At 34.0% G+C, this 19135-nt stretch overlaps 2 protein-coding genes across 2 annotated transcripts; both read left to right on the top strand.

Moving 5' to 3' along the window:
- The first annotated feature begins 1840 nt into the window (after window positions 1–1840).
- LOC145631582 (ABC transporter C family member 10-like) lies at window positions 1841–10040 on the top strand. Its single transcript, XM_081683692.1, has 12 exons — window positions 1841–2382; window positions 2989–5091; window positions 5279–5599; window positions 5681–5767; window positions 6591–7178; window positions 7273–7437; window positions 7983–8277; window positions 8394–8608; window positions 8688–8993; window positions 9110–9173; window positions 9306–9545; window positions 9709–10040. Exons 2-12 carry the CDS (start codon window positions 3034–3036, stop codon window positions 9822–9824), a joined length of 4455 nt encoding a protein of 1484 aa, XP_081539818.1. The 5' UTR covers window positions 1841–2382; window positions 2989–3033; the 3' UTR covers window positions 9825–10040.
- Window positions 10041–13446: 3406 nt separating this feature from the next.
- Window positions 13447–15023, top strand: LOC145631339 (uncharacterized). Its single transcript, XM_081683413.1, has 4 exons — window positions 13447–13800; window positions 13977–14048; window positions 14202–14259; window positions 14377–15023. Exons 1-4 carry the CDS (start codon window positions 13447–13449, stop codon window positions 15021–15023), a joined length of 1131 nt encoding a protein of 376 aa, XP_081539539.1.
- The last annotated feature ends 4112 nt before the right edge of the window (window positions 15024–19135 follow it).

Raw genomic sequence — 19135 nt, 5'->3', positions numbered from 1 at the left:
AGTTTTATGTCATCAATGGTTGCGTAATTCTAAGTTTAATTTTTAAAATCCATGTTTAACTGTAAATTTGTGAGATTATATGTTTATTTTTTATTTACTGAATTTTGTTTTTATATGTAGATCTAATATAATCAGATAATTAAATTCGAGCAAAAATGATTGGAAAATCAAAGTAAAAAGAGGTATTACATCTTTATATATCGTTTACATTTATTAAATTTTTTATAAACCTTTTTAGTTTTTATTAATTAATTATATGATTAAAACAAATTTTTGTGATTTAGGTAGCATAATCAAGTCATCAAATTAACTTAATTTTTATTTTTAATTACAGGGTGATTACGTTCATGCCGCAATTAAAGCCAACCTTGTACAATTTCATTAGATATTTTTCAATCGTTACAATTAAGAAGCAATATCGCAAGCATTGTCAGTGACAACAAAATAATGATTTAATTTTTTAAAATACTATTGTTCGGGCGATTGAGGACGATGAAAAAATTCCAATGCATAGATTTGATTTTTTACAATTAAAATTTTTAGATCAATTTCACAATAATTTTTCACTTCCTGGTAAATATATATATTGATTTGTTTATAATATTAATTAGAATTAACAAAAAGAATTAATTTTATATAAATTTATTTTTGCTAACATGTTTTATTTATCCATTTTGATTAGATGGAAGAGATATGGGTGTGAACGAAGTTGGTGATTCTATCAAAATAGAAGATAAATAGTATACATGTTTTTAATTATTTTTTTATAATATTTTTATCTTTTAAAAAACAACAAATAATGATTTATTTTAAATTATTTAAAAATAAAAAATATCTTTTCAAATTAAATATTTTATCCTAATATGTAACCGATAAAATATTACATTTACAATTTTTTTTTTTGAAAGATATCATATTTACAATTTAATCATATTTTTAAATCCAATTGTTATATAATTAACAACCACAATAAAATACAAAACAACAATAAATAAAGTCGCGTTAAAAATTACATTTAAAAAAAAAAACTTTTGTAATAGGCAATAACACTTTAATTAAAATATTATGTGTTTTTTTGTCTGAAATTATTAGATAGTAAAATAAATCAAATAATTAAAAAAAAACATAGAATCTATACAAAAATATATTTTCTTGAGATTTATATATGAAAAACCGTGCATTGCACGGGCTTTAAGTAGGAAAAATTTATATAAAGAGAACAAAATATCATCAACATATATGTGAAATTTAAGAGATTTAAACCTTTAAACGAGCAACTCGGGATCGTCTCGGCTCGACTCAAAAATTAATGAGCAAGAGTCGAGCAACCCTTTACTCGTAATCGACTTGCTCGATTAGCACCCCTAGGTTGGAGGATTTGACCTTGTGAGTTGTGGGTAATATGAGCACAAGGTTATTGGCTTGGTATGATACGAGTATAGACGTATAGTCAATTAGTCATATTCTCAGGATTTAATTCTTATTATTTAGGTCACTTTAATGAAAGATATCCCTTTATCCTTCTTCCACTCTCAAAGTGTATAATATAATCTAACTAGTAGAATCAAATTCACCTATACAAAGTTCAATAAAATAAATACTTAACTCTAGTTACACTAGACACTTTGATACAACAAATAAATAAATAAATAAATACCATTAAAACAACAAATTTTATGGACAATTATTGACTCTTGTATGATCTTTAAATAACAAGATCAAGATTAAAGCCTAGATCAAATTCTCAACTTCTCTTATTCAATCAAGTGATTCAAGTCGATGAATGTTGACATGCTTGATGATTTTTTCATTGAATACATCCAAATAGAAAGGCAAAAATGTTCCAAAAAGGTACGTGAGCCGTGACGCTATATATATTTGTCATACTTGTATTACACCGCATTACGCCAACAAATTATTCGTCCCAAAATTCAATTGGATCACGCTTCTCCCACTTAGCCATTTCATCAAACAGTTTGTGTGCAACAACAGTCACTGAAGTAGTGCTATATATAGTATTAATACCAAATCATGTTGACTCTATTCTCCCATTATTTTCTCGCTATTATTGCAGCAATCATTTACTTAATTGTAATTTGCTGCAATAAAAATCTTGTTTCTGTAACAAATTCATCAAAATCTGGGTTTTTGTCATCAAGATGCCATCTTTCATATGGGTTTCCTTCTTAATGTAAGTTTGTCTAATTTGGATTCAGGGTTTCTGGGTTTTTCCCTGTTTTTTCATTGAAATTATTTTCTAAGATACCCAATTGTTTTATTTAAAAACCTATAAAAAGTGCTGACAGTGCTGAATTTTTCTTGCAGGAGATAAAGACATTGGTGCCAACAGAAATTAGATAATTTGGCCTTCATTGACTTGCTGTTAGTACTATTACTTTCTTACCCTTTTAATGTGTTTTGTCAATTGTGAGATAATGCACTCGGGAACACAATGTGCGTAACGCTCCTAGTTAATGTTCTTTTCATTGTACATACATGTTCTTTCATTAGCTTTGTTATCAATTACGATATGTTCTTTTATTTTGAACTATATACGAGATATTCAGATATTCATTTATCGATGAAGATCAAATATGGTCTTGTATTTTGAATTATATATCTTTTAATTTTAAATATTATTTTCTTCTCGTCAATTGTTTTATATTAGACCCGAGCACAATGTGCACTGGTTAATGTTATTTTGATTATACGTGCATGTTATTTCATTGTACTTTAGCTTTATTGTTACGAAATGAATGTTCTTTTATTTTAAACTATGTACGAGGTATTCATATATTAATGAAGACAACCATGCTCTCATATTCTAAACCATGTGTTGTTTTATTTGAGATGTACTTGATTTGGATTTTGTTTGTATGTCGTACCAGAGAATAGTTTTTTGGTTTGAGTTTTAAGTTTTCTTTGCACTATTGAAGAATTCTAGGCTGGTTAGATAAGGAATTTTAATTGATGATATTATATTTGTAGGTTAATTCAGAGGCTCTATAGAGGAAGAAAGACTACATAATATTGATGGAGGGTCTGTGGAATTCATATTGTGGGCAATCTAATTGTTCAATTATCGATATAGAGCCTTGCACTCGAGTGCCATTTGTGTTTGTGACCCATCCTTCTTCATGTGTCAATCATGCTTTAATCATTTGCCTTGACATACTGCTACTGGCAGTGCTCTTAGTTAGTGTGATTTGTAAAATTTCCTCCAAGAGAATCGAGCTATCAGCTCGTTATAAACGCTTCTCAAACTTGCAGATAGCATCAGCTGTTTTTAATGGCTGTTTGGGACTACTTTACATAGGTTTAGGTACTTGGATTCTGGTGGAGAAGTTGGGAAATGGTCATTCTACTTTACCGATTCATTGGTGGGCCTTGTATTTTTTCCAAGGGTTTACGTGGGTGTTGGTGGGATTAACAGCAAGTCTTAGAGGAGAGTACTTCCCAAGAGCCCCATTGCGAATCTTGTCCATTTTAGCATTTCTCTCTGCTGGGATTATTTGCTTCTTAGCTCTTTTTGCTGCCATAGTTAACAATGAAACAACAGTTAAAGTAGCCTTGGATATACTGTCTTTCCTAGGAGCAACTTTACTGTTATTATGTACTTACAAGGGGTACATAAATGAAGAAGATGGAGAGAGTAATGGAGGTACCCTTTACACTCCTCTTAATGGTGAGGCTAATGGCAGCTGTAAATTTGATTCAGCAGTCCAAGTCTCTCCATTTGCTGAAGCTGGGTTGTTTGGTAGATTAACATTCTGGTGGTTGAATCCTTTGATGAAATTGGGTAAGTTGAAGACTCTTCAAGACGAGGATATCCCCAAATTACGGGATGTAGATAGAGCTGAATTTTGTTACTTGCAGTACATAAACCAGTTGAATAAACAGAAACAGGATAAACCCTCTTCACATTCCTCAATTTTGTGGACTATTGTGGCATGCCATTGGAATGATATACTTCTTTCTGGGTTCTTTGCTGTTTTGAAGATACTTACCCTGTCAGCTGGACCTCTTCTGCTGAATGCTTTCATTGAGGTTGCAGAGGGAAAAGAGGCTTTCAAACATGAAGGCTATCTTTTGGCCCTTGCTCTCTTCTTTTCAAAGACCTTGGAATCTCTGTCACAGAGACAATGGTACTTCAAAAGCAGATTAATTGGCCTGAAAGTGAGGTCTTTGCTTACTGCCGCAATTTACAAGAAGCAGCTATTATTATCAAATGCTGCCAGGATGAGACACTCTGCTGGTGAGATAATGAATTATGTCACTGTTGATGCCTATAGGATTGGCGAGTTTCCTTTCTGGGCTCACCAGACTTGGACTACAAGCCTTCAGCTTTGCATTGCATTATTTATTTTGGTGCATTCTGTGGGACTTGCAACACTTGCAGCACTTGCCGTAATAATTTTAACTGTTCTTTGCAACACCCCCCTTGCAAAATTACAACATAAATTCCAAAGTAAGCTTATGGTTGCACAGGATGCTAGGCTGAAGGCTTACTCTGAAGCTCTTGTGAATATGAAGGTGCTTAAACTGTATGCATGGGAGACGCACTTCAAGAATGTAATTGAGTGCTTGAGGAAAGTGGAAGTTAAGTGGTTATCAGCAGTACAGTTGCGTAGGTCATACAATGGTTTCTTATTTTGGTCATCTCCCGTTTTGGTCTCTGCTGCTACATTTGGGGCTTGTTATGTTCTCAAAATTCCTTTGCATGCTAGCAATGTTTTCACTTTTGTTGCAACACTGCGTCTAGTGCAAGAACCTATCAGATCTATCCCTGATGTCATAAGTGTGGTGATTCAAGCAAGGGTTGCATTTACACGTATCGTGGAGTTTCTTTTGGAACCAGAGCTTCTGACTCAGAATGTCAAAAAGAAGAGCGACATGGGAAACTTAGATCATGCCATCAAGTTGAGGTCCGCAAATCTTTCCTGGGAAAAAAATTCATCAAAACCAACACTAAGGAACATAAATTTAGCTGTTCGGCCTGGTGAAAAGGTTGCAATATGTGGAGAAGTTGGCTCAGGAAAATCAACATTACTGGCAGCAATTCTTGGAGAAGTACCGTATATAGAGGGAACTGTAAGCCTCCTTAAACATTTCTCATATTTCTTATATTGTTGTGTATTGTTAAAGCTTGCATATTTAAAAGGTCCTATATTTAGAAGGCTGCAGTAATGTTACATAATAAAATTGTTGATGTCTCTCATTATAGTAGTTTGGGGTTATCTAAATTCAGAGGCTGTTAATAATATAGTTTTTCACACAGGTTGCAGTTTATGGTAAGATTGCTTATGTTTCCCAGACAGCTTGGATTCAAACAGGGACAATACGTGAAAATATTCTTTTTGGGTCTTCTATGGATGAGCTAAGGTATCAAGAAACACTTCGCAGGTGTTCATTGATGAAGGATCTTGACCTTCTTCCTTACGGTGATCTGACAGAAATAGGGGAAAGAGGAGTTAATCTAAGTGGTGGTCAGAAGCAACGAATACAACTTGCCCGTGCATTATACCAAGATGCTGACATATATCTTTTAGATGATCCGTTCAGTGCTGTTGATGCACATACTGCAACTAGCCTCTTCAGTGTAACTCTTTGATCCTATCTGTGCATTTCTATATTTTTACATTCACAATTTAGTAACATTTGATATTTGAAATTGTCGCAGGAATATATTATGGAAGCTCTTTCTGCAAAGACTGTCTTACTAGTGACACATCAAGTTGATTTTCTACCTGCATTTCATTGTTGTTTGGTGAGTTAGCCATCACTTTTCCTAGTGTTCTTGCAGCCTTCATCTTTCACAATCGACATAGATTTTGTTAAAAAGGTTCAAGTAGTTTTATCATTCTTCTTGATATGCCTATGCATATTGTTATTGTTAATTCAAACACTGCTATCTTAATTACAGAGCTCAAGGCTCAAGAAGACATTAGTCTCTGACCTACTCTCTGTTATATTTATGGAGTCAAAGAGTTAATGTCTTCAGAGAAGGCTACCCTGATATTTTGTTTACCTTTCCTATTTGAATAAGATGGAGTGAAAGAAACCTATCAATTATTGACCATACAAACTATATTCTAATCTTGCTAGACTATCTTTGCATCGTACATAGTAAGTAGCAGATGGTCGTGGGCTCGTGGCATTGCAGATCATTTATCAACTAGAAACTACTACTTTATTTTCACTTAGATATGAGTTTATACATTATGTCCCCCTTACTCTGCTAAGGATAGTAACCTTGTCAGGTAGATAATGTTGATTGTTGAAGACATTATTCAAATGGTGCCAGTCATCTGTATGCATTGTACTTCGGAGCTATTAATTTTTTTGATGTTACATAGCTAACATTTTTTTTATGACTGTCATATAAATGAATGGTTTGACCCATACTTCAAAATGTCCAATTTTGGAGTTTACTAATACTAGGCATAATAATTCTCCCTTGTATCATGAGTCCTTGTTTTACTTTGAGGACTTACAAAGGGTTATCGTGGTCTTTGGTCCTTAAAGTTTGTTTCACTATGTCATTCCATGAAAACTTAATTATTCTTGGTAAATACTTTCCTTAATTGCAGCTGATGTCAGATGGGGAAATTCTTCAATCAGGCTCTTACCATGAGTTGTTAGCTTCAAGTCAAGAATTTTTGGACCTTGTAAATGCACACAAAGAGACTGCTGGAACTGAAAAACTACCTGAGGCTGGATCATCTGGAGAACACAATAATCCAGCAAAGGAGATCAAGAGAACCATTGTTAAGAAGCAATATGAAGCATCAGAAGGGGATCAGTTAATTAAGCGAGAAGAAAGAGAAGAGGGCGACACTGGTCTTAAGCCATACTTTACCTACCTAAATCAGAACAAAGGCTACATTTACCTTTCTATAGCTGTTATTTGCCACCTCACCTTTATCACAGGCCAGATACTTCAAAACACTTGGATGGCCTCTAGTGTTGATAATCCTCAAGTCAGCACATTTAAGTTGATTGTGGTTTACCTTATCATCGGAGCATCCTCGACATTGTTTTTACTCTTCAGATCTCTTGCTGTTGTTGCAATGGGCTTGGCTGCATCTAAATCCTTATTTTCTCAGCTACTGAGCTCTCTCTTCCATGCTCCTATGTCTTTTTATGATTCAACACCTCTTGGAAGGATACTAAGTCGGGTGAGCATAGAGTTGTCATTAGCTTCATAACTCTTATTTATACAGGGGTGTACTAATGTTAATGTATATTTTTTCCTTCTTTTCACCCTTGCAGGTCTCTTCTGATTTGGGCATAGTTGATCTTGATGTTGCTTTCAGCCTTCTCTTTTCGATAGGGGCTACTATAAATGCATATGCTAATCTAGGAGTGCTGGCAGTTATTACTTGGCAAGTTTTGTTTGTCTCCATACCAGTGATTTATTTGGCAATCCGGTTGCAGGTAAACAAATTAGTGTATAATACCTCAAATTAAATTTCACCTCAAAAAGCTTATGTGTTGAGTCATCTAATGAACCAAGAAAGTCCATAGAATACATTTTGAATTTCGATGAAGTAGTGATTGTCAAAACACTAATTTTACATTTTAATGAGACAGCTAGTGTATGCAGTCCATCATATAGCCAAAGGTTCTGCTTAAAATTTTGCAAGAACAATTCAGAATTAGATATTTGAATTATATTACAAAAGATTAGAATTTAGGTTTTGAACATTCAACAAACTTGATATGTTATACCAATTACATATGTAAATATGTTCTACCAAGTACCAACTTTATAAATTTTAAAAGTATTTATAATTGTATTATACTTTAATTTTTTTTTGCCTAATTTGCTAACATGTTTGACATGGCTTGGACTCATATAGAGCTTTTCATCCACCTCCACCTCCGCTTAAACAATATAATCATTGGCAAATTTACAAGTTGCCAGTTTTTCTTAAAAAAAAAAAATTCCCTTATGCCTAATGAGCTTTACATGTCAACAGAAATACTATTTTGCGACAGCGAAAGAGTTGATGAGAATGAATGGCACAACAAAGTCTTTGGTTGCCAACCATTTAGCTGAATCTATAGCTGGAGCCATAACTATTAGAGCTTTTGAGGAGGAAGACCGGTTCTTTGCCAAGAGTCTTGATATAATCGATATAAATGCAAGTCCATTCTTCCACAACTTTACAGCTAGTGAATGGCTGATTCAGAGGCTTGAGACCCTCAGTGCTACTGTTCTAGCAGCCGCAGCTTTGTCCATGGTTTTGCTTCCAACGGGAACTTTTAGCTCTGGTGTGTGGTATTATCTCTTACGAAGTACTTGTATATTGTTTTGAAGTAGATATAGGGGACGAAGATAGATTTTTCTTGCTGTAAAATATTCCATTCTAAAATTATAAATAATGCAGGGTTTATTGGAATGGCTCTATCATATGGCCTTTCTTTGAATATGTCTCTGGTTAATTCGATCCAAAATCAATGCACATTAGCCAACTATATCATTTGTGTGGAGAGGCTTGATCAATACATGCATATCCCCAGTGAAGCTCCAGAAGTCATTGAAGACAGCCGCCCTCCAGAAAACTGGCCATCAGCTGGTAAAGTGGAGATATGCAATCTACAGGTAACTTTTAGTGCACTGGGATTTATTTTAGACAGATACTATATAGAATTTTTCACTAAGAGACATTGATTGCTTGTAGATAAGATATAGACCAGATACACCACTGGTTCTTAAAGGCATAAGTTGCACCTTTGAAGGGGGAGACAAAATTGGTATTGTGGGTAGGACTGGCAGTGGAAAGACTACTCTAATAGGGGCTTTGTTTCGGTTGGTGGAACCAGTGGCTGGGAAGATAATAGTGGATGGTATCGACATTTGTTCAATAGGACTTCATGATCTACGGTCACATTTTGGGATTATTCCACAAGATCCTACACTCTTTAATGGAACTGTAAGATTCAATTTGGATCCCTTGTGTCAGCATAATGATGAAGAGCTCTGGGAGGTATACTTCACCTATCTTATGTAATCTAATTTATGTCGTGCAATATTTTTTGCAATGCATGACAACTTCTGATGCACTCCTTTACTACTGTATTTTTTTTTTCCCTTCTTCTAAAGGTTCTAGGGAAATGTCAACTCAAAGAGGTCGTCCAAGATAAAGAACAGGGCCTAGATTCCGCAGGTAACACTTTTTCAGTACTATAAACTTGGTTATTGTCCTTTTTTTTGGAGGATGGAGGGAATGATTCTATGATATATACCAAAATGAGCTAGTCAACTATTATGCATTTATACTAAAACATTTTGATGTCAGTTGTGGAGGATGGATCAAATTGGAGCATGGGTCAGCGACAACTATTTTGTCTAGGACGTGCTTTACTGAGAAGAAGCAGGGTATTGGTGCTTGATGAAGCAACTGCATCAATAGATAATGCAACCGACACGATTCTTCAAAGAACAATACGAACAGAATTTGCAGACTGTACTGTGATCACAGTAGCTCACAGGATACCAACTGTGATGGATTGCACAAAAGTCCTTGCCATTAGTGATGGTTATTTTCTTTTTAACATTTCCAATATTTTCGTGGTCATTTCTAATCAACAAGATGCAAGAGTTGCATAACTCTGAATGATACTCTAGATCAACATAATGAAGGTAAGTCCTTAAAAACTGAATGAATTCTAATTATAGAATGTGATGTTATGTTGTTGCAGGAAAATTGGTTGAATATGACGACCCTATAAAGTTAATGAAGAAGGAAGACTCATTATTTGCCCAGCTTGTGAAGGAATATTGGTCTCATTTTCAATCTGCAGAACAGGCACATTGAACAAAAGACAGCGGCGATCCTTTCTAAATATATGTCACAATTTTTACAAACATCAGTTAAAATTTTGTTAATCTTGTACATATTGCAGCAATGTAGCTTAGTAGATCATATTGCTGCTCAAGTTCAAAGTTGTCTCCTGTTTTAAGTGGCAACGACGAATTTATCAAGCTTAACCAATGAAATTTTGATTCACCTGTATTCTTTTACCTTTCTCCAGCTTTCTGCTTCGGTAAAGTTTTCGCTATATATTTCAGATATGCTGCCGTATGCCTGTATGTTGTGACTACTGTATTATACTATGTAATAAGTTACATTATTAATGCTCCATTGTTTTACAATTGTGCTTTACTTGGTTAGTAATACTTTTTAGACTTGTAAGTATTATACTATATCTTTTTAAAATTAATTTTTAGACTTCTAAATAATTCTCTTCTGAACCCTGTTTTTCATAATCAATGTTCAATACTCCAGCCTCCAGGGTACATGAGAAGGTTGGAAAAAGACATGCACTTCAAAACGCTGACTCATCAAATGTACATTTGCCTTGCACTTGGGTTTCATCTGAGGAAAACAGTAAACCTCGTGTTTTTGTGACTCAGGTCACACTATTTACAGGGACAACTCCCAGTTGCCTTCGTATTTGACTTAATACGGTCTTCGAGACATGTGTTAATATGTACTCGTACAAAGTAAAAAGCTTTATTTTATAATCGTAAAAATTATGAAAATTAGATTTTTAATATAGTTTACAATTATGAGAATTGAATAAGATTCTAGACGAATCCAATAAGATCCCACATCTCTTATAGATTATAGGAATATTTGGTTAAAGTTGCCAATGGCCTTGTTGTGCAAAAAAAAAAAAAATAGGGACAAAAGTACTAACTTTAACATTTCATTTATTAAGGCCCTATTTGATTCACCTTAATTTGGCTGAACTGAAATTATTTTTACTGAACTGAAATTATTTTTACTGATTTTCTATTATAATTCTTCTTTAAGAAAACTGAATTTTACTGAACTGAACTTATTTTTACTGAACTGAAATTAATTTTACTGAACTGAACTTATTTTTACTGAACTGAAATTATTTTTACTTAATATTATTTTTTTAAGGTGAAGAGAACAGGGCCTTGAGGGCCTGTTCTCATACGTTGAAATTCAGTTCAGCTCATGTGTAATGATATTGCAAATGATATAAAGCCAAATTTCATTCTTTTAAGCTCTTATTACAACGATAATAATAATAATAATAATAATAATAATAATAATAATAATAATAATAATAATAATAATAATAATAATAATAATAATAATAATAATAATAATAATAATAATAATAATAATAATAATAATAATAATAATAATAATAATAATAATAATAATAATAATAATAATAATAATAATAATTAAATAATAATAATCAATAAATAATAATAATAATAATAATAATAATAATAACAACAATAATAATAATCAATAAATAATAATAATAATAATCAATAAATAATAAATAATAATAGTATATTTTTCTTAAATATTTTAATATGTATATTTGTATATACACATATGTATAATAATTAATAATCAAAGATCACTAATCCGTAGTTAAAAATCACTAATTAATAAGTTCAGTTCAGTTCAGTTCAGCTGAGTTCAGTCAATGAGAACAGGCCTTGTCAATTCTGCTTTGGAACGCTAGGGGCATTGCTCGCCGGGGATTCAAAAGAAACTTCCGGCAGTTAATGAAGGATCATGACCCGGAAATTGTGGTTCTTACCGAAACAAAAGTCAAAAAATCGGGAGTGAAGGAGATAATTGAGAACCTCCCCTTCAATTCCTTCGAGGTGGTTGATCCGGTGGGACTCTCCGGGGGTATTCTCATCCTGTGGAACAGCGGAGTCAATTCCATCACCACTGTCACCAAAGACCGCCGCTTCATTCACGCGGTTGTTCAGGTGAACAATAAACCTCCTTTCTTTCTATCTTCAATTTATGCTAGTAATTGTTTTAAAGATAGACTTGAAATGTGGGATGATCTCAAAAAATTAGCGCCAAATATTTCTCTCCCATGGCTAGTTTGTGGGGACTTTAATGATATATGTTTTTCCCACGAAAAATGGGGTGGTAACCCACATCCTTTAAATCAAATGCAAGCTTATAAAGAAACTATGGCTGCTTGCAACCTGGTGGACTTAGGCTATATAGGCCATAAGTACACTTGGTTCAACAAGCGATTCGCCAATTTTCGAACGCCTCGACAGATTTTGGGCCAGCCCTTTGTGGATTCAGACTTTTCAAGAGGCGGTGGCCTAAAATTTGCCGAGAATTTCCTCGGATCACAACCCACTCTTATTACACCTAGATAAACGGATCCAAATTACGGGTAAAAAACCTTTTCGTTTTGAACCAATGTGGATTTCGGACCCGGAGTTCGACCCGTTTATCTCATCTGAGTGGATTGCGATCCGAACCAGTTTACCTTCCAAGTTGGATGATCTAGCCAAGTCAATCTCTAGTTGGGCCTCCAGCCATTTTGGATCGGTTCAAAAAAAAATAAAAATTTTAAATTCGAGGATTGAAGGGGCCCAACAAGCCTTTCTGGCATATCCATCTAATGGGTTTCTCTTTGACTTGGAAAGATCATTGAACGAGGAGCTCCATCTCCTACATGAACAAGAGGAGATGTATTGGGCTGCTAGGGCCAGAACGGATTGGTTAATCAATGGTGACAGGAATACTCATTTCTTTCATCTATCATCCACAATCCGGAAAAAGAAAAACAAAATTGTTTCCTTAAAAAACAATGTTGGTGAGTGGCTATCTAAGCCCAATCAAATCCATGATCATATCCTAGCCCACTTCTCATCCCTTTTTCACTTCAGAGCCTCTTAACTTGCCACCCCTTCACCCATCTTCAGAACAGATCAGTTGTGCTTCAAACCCCTCCCTCTCTGAACTCCGGGAAGCTGTCTTCTCGGTGGGTCCTCTAAAAGCTCCCGGTGAAGATGGTTTCCATGCCTTGTTTTTCCAAAAATATTGGGAGGTGGTCAACTCTGAATGCTTCAATCTCATCTCCTCTATTTTCCATTCTAAACAAATTCTCTCTTCCTTGAATAAAACAGTAATCTGTTTAATTCCCAAAATCCAAAACCCAACAAGAATTACAAGCTTCCGTCCAATTAGCCTTGTTAACTCTTGTTATAAATTTGTTTCTAAAATTCTGGTCAACCGTATTAGACCCCATCTCAATTCTTTCATCTCTCCGAACCAAAACAGTTTCCTCCCGGGTCGTGGTACCGATGTAAACTTCATAATTGCATCGGAAATCATCCATTCCATGAGTAAAAAAAAGAAGAGTAGGAAGGGTTTCTTTGCTCTAAAAATTGACCTCGAAAAGGCTTACGATAGACTCGAATGGCCTTTCATCCGCCATTGCCTTCACTTCTTTAACTTCTCCCTTGACTCTATTGATCTCATCATGAGTTGTGTTTCCTCTGTCTCCTCTTCCATCCTCATTAATGGCCACCTCTCAAAAAGCTTTACCCCTTCTCGAGGCCTTCGGCAGGGAGATCCCCTCTCCCCCTATTTATTTATCATTTGTATGGAGTACCTCTCTACAATGATACATAGAGAATATGAGGGAAAAAATTGGACTCCTTTTCGATTTAGAGGAGGGAAAACTGCTATATCCCACCTTCTCTTCGCGGATGATGTTTTATTGTTTGGTCAAACAGACCGGAAGACACTCCAATCTCTTTCAAAAACACTTCATGATTTTTTCGGTATGTCCGAGCAAAAGATGAATGACCAGAAAAGTTCCATCCTTTTTTCCCCTAACACCCTCCATTCAATGATGGATGAGTTCGAGCAGGAACTCAACATCATCGCCACTTCTGATTTGGGGAAGTACCTTGGCTTTCCTCTTTCTTCGAAAAAACCATCCAAAAGATCTCTACAGTTCCTCTTAGATAAGGTTGGAGCAAAGCTAGCCTCCTAGAAGAGTAAAACTCTTACTAAAGCAGGGAGGAGCATCCTAATTCAATCCACCTTTCAATCAATCCCTAGATATTTCATGCAATCTTTGTTCATTCCTAAATGCATATGCCAAAAACTTGATTCCATTTGCTCTAACTTTCTTTGGGGGAGTAGCCAAGAATCCAGGAAAATCACTTGGATTTCTTGGGAAAAAGTTTGTATGACCAAAGATCAGGGAGGGCTTGGGTTTGTAAAACATCAGGATCTCAATTTAATCTCCCTCACAAAATTTTGTTGGGCTGTGTATAACAGCAGGGGTTGGGCTGCCAGCTAATTAGAGAAATTTACATTGACAAGAGATCCCCTACCCCCTTCACTAAGGGATCTTACATTTGGCAGGGATTGGGTAAAGTTTGGCATATCTTCCAGAATAGCCTTGTGTGGGAGGTGGGGAATGGTGAATCAATTAATATTTAGGAGGACAGATGGCTAACTCACAAGTCCTTAAGAGAGTGTCTCATTGGACCAATCCACCAAAATGCTATCTCCCTCAACTTCTCTGACATTCTCTCAGCTACCAAGTTGCAGCTTGAACTGCTTCTTTCGTTTAAAATCGATGAGTTCTTGTTTGGAGTCATCCATTCAACCGTTCTTTCTGATAAACCCGACACCCACTATTCTTCCTGGTCTTACAAGAATAAATTTAATTCCAGCAAGGCAAAGAAATTTCTGCTGACAAATCCTGCTAACCCTCCTTGCTTCAATTGGAATTTGATTTGGAACTCTCACACTCTCCCAAAAATAAAACACTTCCTATGGCTTGCAGCTTGGAACCGCCTACCCAACAAGAAAAATCTCCACTCTAGATTGAGCCACATTTCTCCTCATTGTATCTTTTGTCCCACCCAAGAAGAATCTCGTGACCATATCTTCATTCATTGTACTAGAGTTGTAGAGTTCTGGAATCGTGTACCTTGCCCATCTCCTATCCCCTCCTCTACTAGCTGGGAAGATTGGCTATCTAAGAACCTCAGCATCGACATCATGTCTATGTGGGACATCCCTTGGAATGTCCTATTCTGTTTTGCTTTGTGGCACCTCTGGCTAAGGCGTAATGCTTGGTCTTTCTCCAAAATCAACATCTCTCTCCCATCATCAGTCCACCAGTGTATTTGGCTGATTCGGAGTATTACTTTTCTAAGTCAAACTCTGAAAGTCTAAAGCCCATGTCCGTTCGCTGGTCCTCTCCTCCCCCAAATTCTATTAAAATTAACTGTGATGCATCTTTCTTAGACCACAAAAAGGAAGCAGGCTGTGATGTAGTGTGCAGAGACAGTTCTGGGCAGTGGGTCATTGGTCTGGTTTGGAGGGGATTCTTAGCCTTTAGTTATGATGTTGAACTTAAAGCTATTGAAATGGCTATGAATCTCATTCGAGAGAAGGGATGGACGAGCTCTATTTTATGCTCTGATGCTAAAAGGGCTATTGAGGAAGTAACTTCAGCTGATCCAATTCTTAATGCTCCTTCTTTAATCTCTAAGTGCAGGGCCCTACAAATGGAGCTCCATCTGGATATGCGCTTTGAACCAAGAGAATCAAATGCAGTTGCAGATGTCTTAGCTAAGGATGCAAGATGCCACCTCCAGGACTTGAATCAGATTTGTATTTTGGATCATATGCCTATAATTTGTAGCGAAGCTTTTGTAAGAGACTTATCTAATTGTACTGAACTTTCGGTTTCTACTGATGCTGGTGATGTACCAGCTGAAACTTCTTGTAATGTAACTTTTAATTAATCTATGCATCCTTTATCTTCAAAAAATGAGAACAGGCCCTAAGTCCATACCATTTGTTTTTGTATTTCTTGAATACAAAAGAAGAGATAGATAAATAATGGAGTAATAAAAAATTAAATATATTTTAAAAAGTTTTTTTTAAGGGATAGTAGATGAGATTATAAGATAGGTCATCGTGCAGTGTAGACTCTCATATAATTGACAATGAAAACTCCGACATTCTTCCCTAAAACACTACTCCGTAAAATAAAATATACCTCTTTGAAACTCAACATAAAAATTACTAAAATGACATCAAATGATAATGAACCTTTTGTTAATTGTTTAATGTTTATATTCCTCTTGTTAGATTTATATAGTTCAAGAGCACAAATTACATTTATACCTCAAAAAAAAAAAAAAAAAAATAAAAAAAAAAAATAATAATAATAAATCAAGGCTTTGCCAACATTAATTGCTACTAGCTATAGTGTAAAAATTATTAAAAAATTATGGAGTATTACTTTAAAACTACGAATTTAACAAAAACACTTAAACCAAAATACGAAGTACTATGTAAATATTTTCAAACGACAACATAATAATAAAGCTACTACATTTATAGTTAAACATTTAGCCCTCAATATGTGTGGACATTCAAATTACAGAAGTTTTTTAATTCCTTCAAATTATAATCCAGATTTTCATGTAACAATGCTTTGAATTTTGCGGAGAGATGAGCAGATGGCATAAACGTAAAGGTTTCTTATTTTCTTTATTAATATGCTTTCTCCTTAAATTATGGTTTATAATAAATAAGACAGTTTGTGCACTGAAACATATGCAATTTATACTTTGAAAATTGAAAGAAAACGTGAGCGATGCTATATAGAGGCATATAGTTCGAACTTGAGTTTGGTCTAATTAAAAAAATTACAAAGTATTTCCTCCGTCTCATAATTACAGGCAAATATACTATTATGGGTGTCCCAAAATGTTCCTCCTATTACTAAAAATAACACCCAATTATTACTTACTTTTTACCTTTTCCATACAAATTACACACATACCTAAAAAATCATTACCTACTTTTTCACTTTTTCATACAAAATACACACATAACTAAAAAAATCATTATTACTTTTTAACTTTTCCATATAATATTCTCTACTCTCTCCGTCCCTAAATTACATTCCTCTTTGGAAATTTACACGAGAATTAAGGAGGAAAGAATAAGACAAATAACAATAATTAGATAATGCAATGGGAAGTACAAAGATAGATTAGTTATTACTCATGACATGTCATCAATCCTTTGCAAAAAAAAAAGGACCAATCACATGCTCCTAATTAAAAATTTTTAACCAATCATATTCATTGTAATTTGACACAAGGATTATGAGTGAGATTAGGTAAGGATGAGTGAGAAAGCATTAAATATAAAACAGAAAAAAAAGAGTTGATTTACTAAAAAAAACTTACCAAAAATAGAAGGGGGGATGTAATTTTGGAATACCAAAAATAGAAAGGAGGAATGTAATTTAGGGACGGAGGGAGTACTTTTTATCAACATTCTTCACTTTTTAGCTTTTCCATACAATATTCCTCTACTTTTTCATCCTCTTTAAAAACCGTACTTTTTAGAGCTATTTGCCTGTAATTATGGGACGGATGAAGTATATAGTACTCTGTAATGATTAAAAACTTATTTATATGGAGTACTAAATTAAAAGTACTTTAATTGAATAATATGTTCACTTCAGCTTAATTTCAATTCAGTTCAGTTCACTTCAGCTCCTGATATCCTCAGTAATCATGTGTTAACCTACTTTGATAAATATGTTGTTATGTAATGTCACCATGTCAACTAGAGTTTTTTTTTTTTTTTTTTTTTTTTTTTTGGTGTTTAGAGAGCCACAAAGGCGGGTGATGAAAATCGATCCCCAGATCTCTTGTAATCGGGAGGGGAGCTCTAACCACTTGAGATATCCCTCACTCTCTGTCAACTAGAGTATTTAAAATATAAACTTAAATATATAATGTTAAAATTTTTTTTAATAGGAATTTTAGAACTTTAAATGTGTACAATTGGAACTATGTGTTAAAAGGACCAACTCAATTAAAAGGTTAAGCTGATGGTTGAACTCCATGAATATGTTTTATACTCTATCATTACCCCTCACATAAAAGGCTCTTTGGGTTTAAAATGTGGATGCAGCATAGGCGTTCTCATACCCGGCGCGAATTAATTCCACTTTGAAAGAGGGGTAGATGAGATTCGAATCCGTGACCTTTGTGTCACGCTGGCTCTGATACCATGTTAAAGGACCAACTCTACTAAAAGCTTAAGCGGATGATTGAAGTTCATAAATATGTTTTATAGTCTATCACTATGTATAAGTGAGTACTTGATAATGTTACCTCAAAGAAAAAAAATGTTGGCTGTCCAAAAAAAACAAAACGAGGTAATAATCTTGATAATGAAGTCATTAATTATGTACAAACTGTACTTGACACAGATTGTTTAACCAATCTCTGGTGCACAATTTATTAAAAATTAATTTTTTAAAAAAAAAAATAAAATAAAACTCTTGTGCAGAATTCAATGACAAGAAATCCTGGAGTATTAAATTAGGTGATTCTACTTGGGCATTTAAGGAACAAAATTAAATGTGATTAACAATTATGGGAGATGATTTGTCCATACTGATTACTTTGGTAATTATCATAATTATTTCCTTTTATTTATTTATTTTTATTACCTTATTTGTTTGCCATTCTCACTTCTCCTTTGTGACACATGGTACACACTACACATTATTTATTTATTAAATATTTAAAAAAATTCATGAGTTATATAAGCAGAGAGAAACAGAGAATAGAGAGTTAGAGACAAAGCTTAACACTGGCATTCGCCTCTCTCCCCAACAAAAATAAAAATATTTGCATGTAAGTTTTACTTTGTATATTTGGGTTTCAATTAATTTGCATGTCACATTTTGGGTAATTCAAGTTTAAGTTGATTTTATTTCAAAAAAAAAAAAAAAAATTACTAATGTATTGGTGGATTGATGATTATACTAACAAAAATGGAAAAAATATTCTCTTGCAGTTGTTCTCCTTCAAAACTTTAGGTGCTCTGCGTCGACAAATTCGAAAAAAAAAAGAAGAAAAGATAAAAGGTAGCGTTACTTTTATCATTTTTAAGTTTTAAATATATGTATATACTTTCTCTGTTTTTTTTTTATTATTATTTTTTTTATTACTCCGTAGTTATTTTTATTTTAATCTTTATTATTTTATGAGCATAACATTTCTTAAATTCAAAAGTAGCAAAATAAGTGTAACATCACTACTTTTTTTGCCATTAATTCTAATTGAATTCACTACAAGACTACAAGAGTAGATAAGTAGAGAGGAAGATATAAAATGAGATTTGTGTTGCACAAAAGACTGCCATTATTAGACTTCAATTCTCATTATATTTTTTTGTGGGGTAACGGTGACAAATGTTAAACAATTGCAATCTTTATTTATTTACTCGTATTTTTTCTCTCT

This window comes from Chenopodium album, chromosome 5 (genome assembly GCF_948465745.1).
Source record: "Chenopodium album chromosome 5, dcCheAlbu1.1, whole genome shotgun sequence".
NCBI lineage: Eukaryota > Viridiplantae > Streptophyta > Magnoliopsida > Caryophyllales > Amaranthaceae > Chenopodium > Chenopodium album.
This window is presented reverse-complemented; position numbering and strand designations above follow the sequence as displayed.

Bases quoted from the DNA above. Each gene is read 5' to 3' on its own strand.
- LOC145631582 (XM_081683692.1), top strand. From the start codon at position 3,034: ATGGAGGGTCTGTGGAATTCATATTGTGGGCAATCTAATTGTTCAATT. The intron at 7,179-7,272 runs GTGAGCATAGAG...TCACCCTTGCAG, and splicing joins TTGGAAGGATACTAAGTCGG to GTCTCTTCTGATTTGGGCAT. The intron at 8,609-8,687 runs GTAACTTTTAGT...GATTGCTTGTAG, and splicing joins TGGAGATATGCAATCTACAG to ATAAGATATAGACCAGATAC.
- LOC145631339 (XM_081683413.1), top strand. From the start codon at position 13,447: ATGATACATAGAGAATATGAGGGAAAAAATTGGACTCCTTTTCGATTT. The intron at 13,801-13,976 runs GTTGGAGCAAAG...TTGGGGGAGTAG, and splicing joins TACAGTTCCTCTTAGATAAG to CCAAGAATCCAGGAAAATCA. The intron at 14,049-14,201 runs GTTTGTAAAACA...TACATTTGGCAG, and splicing joins AAAGATCAGGGAGGGCTTGG to GGATTGGGTAAAGTTTGGCA.